Source organism: Sinocyclocheilus rhinocerous, unplaced genomic scaffold (genome assembly GCF_001515625.1).
Source record: "Sinocyclocheilus rhinocerous isolate Xijiao unplaced genomic scaffold, SAMN03320098_v1.1 scaffold1780, whole genome shotgun sequence".
In the NCBI taxonomy this organism is placed as follows: domain Eukaryota; kingdom Metazoa; phylum Chordata; class Actinopteri; order Cypriniformes; family Cyprinidae; genus Sinocyclocheilus; species Sinocyclocheilus rhinocerous.
Genome location: NW_015664762.1, coordinates 431,938 through 438,937, shown reverse-complemented (window position 1 = coordinate 438,937; position 7,000 = coordinate 431,938). Strand labels below are relative to the sequence as shown.

The window sequence follows — 7,000 nt, the reverse complement described above, 5'->3', positions numbered from 1 at the left end:
TGGTCAATCAGAGCACACCTCGCTTTTCAGACCGATGAGCTTTGTAAAAATCGACGCGTTTCAGAAAGCTGGGGCATAGAGGAGAAACAATAATGTACAGTATGTGGAAAATAATGTGTTTTTTTAACCTTAAACCGCATAAACACATTTCATTACACCAAATACACAAAATAATGTTCTTTTTAGCAACATCATACGACCCCTTTAAGGGTGTTGTAGGGTGTATAGGGTGGATGAGGTGCAGGTCTGGACACTGCCATATTAGGTACTGCTGATGTCTGCATTGCAGTACTCCCTCTCTCTCCCGCTCTCTCTGTCTCTGCAGTAACAGTCAGTATCCTTTCGTTGTTCAATTTAGATGCTTTTACCTCTCCGAGACCACAGCGCTCAGTCTAGACCATCTGATTTAACACAGACGCAACACGCACATTAAGACACTTACACACACATCCACAGCTCTCATTGTTACAGACTCACCCTACGTACAGTAAGCTCTAAAATGAAAACACATTTCGGTATGCTATCAGATTTGTCTTTGCATCAGCCACAGAGTGTGTGTGTGTGTGTGTTTATGATTGGCAGGGTTATTTGGATAAGAAGAGCACGTGACATGAGATTTTGAAAAAAGAATGTGACCTTCGTTGGTCTCGCAGTCTGCAAAACTCACCCATAGATACACCCACTGTGTCCAAAAACACAGCTTAGTCTCCTGTCTTTGTACGAGTGCACACTTATATGTGCACATGGGGGGGTGTGTCTGTTGGCATGGCGATTAGCACTGCGGCAGTGTGTCGAGGTGTGTGACTCAGTTGGAGAGGAGGGGTCTGCACTGCTGTGAAACTGCATTGATGAAATTCACTTTAATCAGCATATTTGGGAGAAAAGTGTTGACTGCACATACACTGTCACTCGGCAGGTTAAACACTAAAGGTAGTGGTTTAAACTGCATGTATACATGAGGGTCTGAAGTAATGAAAATGCTTCTATTTTGCATTCTTTTCTAGTTTAATCCAACATTGTGCATTTTAAACAAGAAATAGAACTGCAATAATTAACATTGCAGAATGTCTTAGTATTTTGTTTGTCCCTCTTTTGCTATAATAACAGCAGCATTCAAGCTGCATGAACTCTATAGGTTTGTGTGAAACCTGATGATCATGATTTGAGATGAACCAAACAGCATCTTGTTGTTTAATGGAGGAACATCTTACCGTTTGTGCAAAGAATTCACATGTTCAGTGTCATAAATTTAATTATTTGATATTTCACCTAGAAATAGTGCAGAATATTTAATATTTCTTCATTTCATGTCATGATTTGTATTTGTTTCATCTTTTTTTCAAAATCCTAAAACCTTTTGTTTATTTCCAGGGCTAAATATTAAAAAGATTTTGAAACATTTCATAAAGTTTTATTCAGTTTTAAATATGAAACAATAAATATACAGGTGCATCTCAATAAATTAGAATGTCGTGGAAAAGTGTGTGTGACTGCCATATTTAGTTATTTTGATTAGATAATCATCAAGTGTTCTAAAATAAAAGCAAATAAAGTGTGAGAGTATGCATACAATATCCATATGTATGTAATTTCAATTCGACCCTTTAATGCTAATCAAACAAAACACATTTTTGACAAAGATTAATCTATATTTAATTTATACGGTGAACACTATGCAGTGTTATTTTAAACTTAATTATTACATTTCTGTACCTGAATAAAAAACTTTGTTCTGTTGTATTTATCTGTGCTTGTAATTTGTGTATTTGTTCTTATTTTTTACTGGCTGTTCACTTGTCTTTAATCATGTTTGAACTTTCTTATTTAGGCTAGTAGTTTTTGCTGTGGTATTGAAGAAGTACTTAACTTAAAGTAATAAATGAAAAGCAAAGTTACATTGAAATATTTTTTTTTCTTGCTGATCCAAAAACCGATCCGATCCATAAGTTTTGTGATCCATTGAACCACTAATGGCCTGTCATGGTGGCGTGTATGACTGTAAGTTATGTGTGGCAGCACTCAGTTGGACATGCTGAATGTTTGGGTGGAATCCAGAGAAAGATTTTTGGATGCTTACTACAATAAATACCTGGTAAGCTTCTTGGACTTAAGATATCACCCAGACAGATTAAAGAGTAAAAACTTAAAATGCTTGTCATCTGTAAGTACTCTTGAGAAGAGTTTGACATTTGTGTATTGAAATAGTTTTGATCCAGTAAACTGTCTATCTTATAGGCAAAATATGAGCACTTGCTTGATAGGCACATCTGTGTTTCTTCTGAAATTGATTTATACAGCATGTTTGGATTTGAATCCTATTTAAATCTTTTCTTCATGATTTAGCCAAGACTTGCTGATCTCCATGGATTAAACTGTTATTTGTCAGTTTTAGTGGCTTAAGGATTGTTTAAGTAACATGCCCTTTTTATCATTTTAATCAGAAAGTTAAAGCTGGTCAAAGAGATTTAAGGCCAGTCACAGCCTACAGATTTACATGTTTATGCACTTGCTTGATGTTGTCTCAAAGTTAAATATGCAATGCATAATAGAACTAAGAATTTCACAAGTCTTCAAATACACACGTAATGGTTTACCACTGCTGCACTATAGCCAAAGATATGGCTGCTATAATAATTAAGCATTTTATACTGGTAAATGGGCTTAAAGAGAGTACAATATGGAGTCAGGCATTCCTCCAGGACACCACTTCCACAGGAGCGGCCCAGAGACCAGAAGTGGTTGTTCCATGTCTGCTTTTCCATTCATAGCCCTTAAGATAACTGTAGTGTTTTTAATCAAGCATTAGCATTTTGTATGTTTTATCATGCTGAACAGCACTGATATTTTGTTTTCAGACTAATTATAGTTATAAAATGCTGGAAATGTCTTGTGCATTTTTTGTTTGCCTTTTGCAGTATTTCTGGGAAATTTTAGGGGATTTAATTCAAAGGGATTTAAGGGAATCTTGTTAATCTGAAATTTTAAGATTGAGGATAGGACTAGCTGCAGTTGAGTGTAAATACTTTCAAATGGCTGAAAGTGCTTAAAATAAATCCTTTTTCCCATCTTAAATTTTAGGACTCTTGGCTGGCTGTAAGACTCTTAAAGTATGCACTGTCACTCCTTAGTCTCTGATCCAAACAATTTTAATAGCACCCTCTAGAGGCTAGACACTAATGGCGCTTTTCCACTGCATGGTACGGCACGGTACGGCTCGGTACGGTTCACTTTTGGGGGATTTTCCACTGGGTACAGTACCTGGTACCTGGTACTTTTTTTAGTACCACCTCGGTTGAGGTTCCAAGTGAACCGTACGGTTACCAAAACGCGACGTGTAAACTCTGCTGATCACGGATTGGCCGGAAAGAATCGTCACTACCTGCGTCACTGAACTTGCGACACAAACACAACAGAACCGCTAGATTTAAATCAGCACAGCCAGCGAAGGATCGAACGCAACTGTTTTGAACGAGCGCACCTTTTTTAACAACCAAAAAGTGGTTGTTTCGTGGTCTGTTGAGGAAGTACATACATTCCTCTCGTTGATAGCAGAGGAGCGGATCCAGCGAGAGCCTGATGGGGTGACGCGGAATGAAAAAGTTTTTCAGGAGTTGCGGCATAGGCGGCGTAACTATAACGACATGTAAATAATCCCACCCATTCTAAAGCGATACTAAACTGCAGTGGAAACACAAACCGAGCCGTGCCGTGCTGTACTGAGCCGTACTGAGTCGTACCACGCAGTGGAAAAGTGCCATAACTAAGCAGTCAGGAGGCCATATTTAGTGTAGCAGTAGTTAAAGAAACAGCAAAAGGTTGCATTTGTTGCATGCACATTCATACACTTTGTACACAGATATGACCTACTGCTAAGATGTGTAATGCATGATAAATAAGATATGTATATGCCTCTCTCAGTCTAACCTTACATAACATTGTGCAATATGTTTGTAATATTTTTGTGTCCCTTGTAAATTAGGTCCCATTTTGCTAGGAAGGAACATAGTGGTTATGTTTTGTTTGTTTTTGTTTGTTTTAGAGTTCTCACCTGGCGATGACTGACACTTTGATGATGGCGTACACAGTTGAAATGGTCAGTGTGGAGAGAGTGCTGACCTGCATACAGAAATTTACTCCTTTCCTTCCTGAGGAAGACTTCCCTTATGATGCTGAAGAGGCCGTGACAACATGGATCAGCAAGGTGAGATCCCTACAGCTCACATTACAGTGTGTAAACATATTGCTTACATGTGAATTTTAGATAATTTCAGAATGTACTTGTTTCTTATTCATTTTGTTGCCCAAAAATTGCCCAAAATGCTTTAAACCTACGATACCATACAATCAGCTGTGCATCGCAATGTGAACTTGTTCACACTTTTCTGTGTTTTGTGATTGATTGCATCGTGTTGCATTTCCATTCTCAGTGCAGAGAGACAAATGGCTTGTTGCTGGGACTTTGTTATGGATGGTTGGAACTCAATGTTAAGATGCTTTCATGCTTTTTGATGTGAAAGCTGTTTTCAGAACTCTGTGTAGGAAACAACAAAATAGGTTCTGCATGCACTAAATTTAAAAAACATCTTTGAAAACAAAAATGAAAAATCTGAATGCATGCACAAAATTCTGTCATCATTTATGTCATGATTCCAGTCGGTGTTCCTCTGTCTTCACTTCTTGTGCTTAGTTTCTGTTTCCTGTTCCACCATGTTTGTTGTCATGGTGATTAATTTGTTCCACCCCCTTGTTAACCTTGTTAGCCCTTGTATATGTACCCCTGTGTTTGCTGTGTTCAGTGTCATTCAATCTCTGTTCCTGGTGTAAGCTCCTGTTCCGTGTTTGCAAATGGATCCTCCGCCTTGTGTTTCCATGACTTTCCATGACTACAATTTACTCACTCTCATGTCATTTCAAACTTTCTTTTCTTTTGTGGAACACAAAAGTAAATGCAGGTTTAGAACAACATAAGCTTGAATGAACTAATAAAGTCAATTTCGGCAGGTAAAGTCAGTATTCATCTTTATTTGAGATTATGTTGAATTGTACATTTACACATTTTCTTTTATTTTTCTTTTATTATTCAGGACTTTTTTATTGCATATGCACAAATCCTGTCCTCGTGTTATCGTTTTATACAAACTGTGGTCACCATAGTTAAATGTTTTAAAATTATAGTAAGAAGAAGAATGAACTATTTTTCAGAGACTGGTTAAAATGAAGTCTACATCTGACCTGCAGGACATATGCATTGATTTATAAGTAAACTTTTTTTCACATGGGCATTTGATTATCTTTTCATTATTATTATTTTCCATATTTTGCTGTATTTTTCTTCAAATCTTCCTACGTCAACAATATTTCCCTTCTCATAACATTCAAATTCCTGATCTGCCATTAGTTGTATTTTCCCTTGTGGCTTTTGTATTTTTTCTTTCTGTACTATTGGACATTTACGGGTTCGTATGCACTGTAGTTCAGTTGCTTCTCTGTAGTTTGTTGTAGATTGGAGAAACTGGCACCAATATGGGCAATATGCCATTTTTTGGGTACAGTTTCTAAAGACATTTATCTCTCTGCCTCACTACATCTAACCATGGGGTGCATTAGACAGTCCTGGACATTTCTTAAACCATTCATAATGAAATATTCTACAACTAGAACTGTGTATAGGTATTGGTACAATATATAAAATTGGTCTTGCTTCAAAGCAAACTATGCAGTTTTCCCATTTCTCTTTTCTGCTGTGTAATTTCGCATTGATACCAATTATTGTCTTCTGCCTTTTCCCATAATATGTCTGAATTGCCTGTTCTCTTATAAGTAATATTATGGTTGTCATTTACAATGTGTCTATTTTTTCTAGATACTTTTTCCTCCTTATCTAGTTCTTGTTTTGTTCGGATTAACCCTCTGGGGTCAGAGGGTGTTTTGGGGCGCTGGAGAAGTTTTGACATGCCCTGACATTTGTGCTTTTTTCAGTTGCTTATAAACATTTTAATGGCTAAAGTTTAGTAGCACCATAATCAGCACAAACTGGGCTACAATAATATGTGGGCAGCATGTATGTATGTGATTGTGTTTTTGAGAAAACAACGTTTATGCGTGCTTAGTGAAAAACTAAAATTTTAAAGTCACTGAAATAAGGCCATAAAACACATACAGAACATTTGTTCACAAGACTTTTGAGAACTGGTTCTTGAAGTCTAGAGTTTTTGCTTCAAAATTATGTGAAAATCATCTTACTCACTCATTCACAGAAAACAATATATTGATTTAAATTTTCTAAGACACATTTTGTGTAGAAAAGGAATATGCGAGGGGGCGTGAATGGTCATGGATAATGCTGTGATTCACACCTGAGAAGACAAAGGCCTGCATAATGAGCCTTTCAGTCAGGTGTGTGACTGAGAGGGAATTGCTACAAGAAAGAATATGAGGGAAAAAAAATATATATTTTTTGTTTGTAGTTTATTTAGAGTATATATAACTATCACATCATTTTGGGAGTGTGTGCATCACATGGTCTTAGCTAGGGCTGAACGATTAATTGCATTTGCGATAATATCGCGATATGAAAAATTTCGATTTTTCAATCGCAGAGGCCACGTCATGGTCACGTGTCACGCGAGAGTAAAGAGGTGTGTTCGGCTTGAAGATCAGATCGGTGTATGACATCAAAGTACGGCGAGCGAGAGAAAGCATAAGGAGACATCCGCGCTCTCTTATAACTCTGGCAGTACTTTGATGACACACACCCATCGGTCTAAGCAGCGCTGCTTCAAGTCGAGCGCGGGCCATCAGCAGAAAAAGAAAATAAATAAGTAAACAGCCAAAGGACGTAACTTAGAATGGGAGATGGATCGGTTTGTGAAAGCGAAGAGAAAAGCCATAGATGAAGTCGCACAGACCCAGGCAGATGCTGGTCATTCAAATGCTAAATGCAGAAAATATGACAAGGCATATCTTGATCTCGGCTTCACTCACCGTGTCTATACCGGAC

General features: G+C 37.5%; 1 protein-coding gene across 1 annotated transcript in view; it reads left to right on the top strand.

Annotated features, from left to right (window-relative positions):
- Nucleotides 1–7,000, top strand: part of LOC107730450 (calmodulin-regulated spectrin-associated protein 2-like) — a 48,230-nt gene that overhangs the window by 10,745 nt on the left and 30,485 nt on the right. The window contains exon 3 of the mRNA XM_016541295.1: nucleotides 4,040–4,201. Coding sequence (XP_016396781.1) covers nucleotides 4,040–4,201 — 162 coding nt within the window. The remainder of the gene's footprint in view (nucleotides 1–4,039; nucleotides 4,202–7,000) is intronic.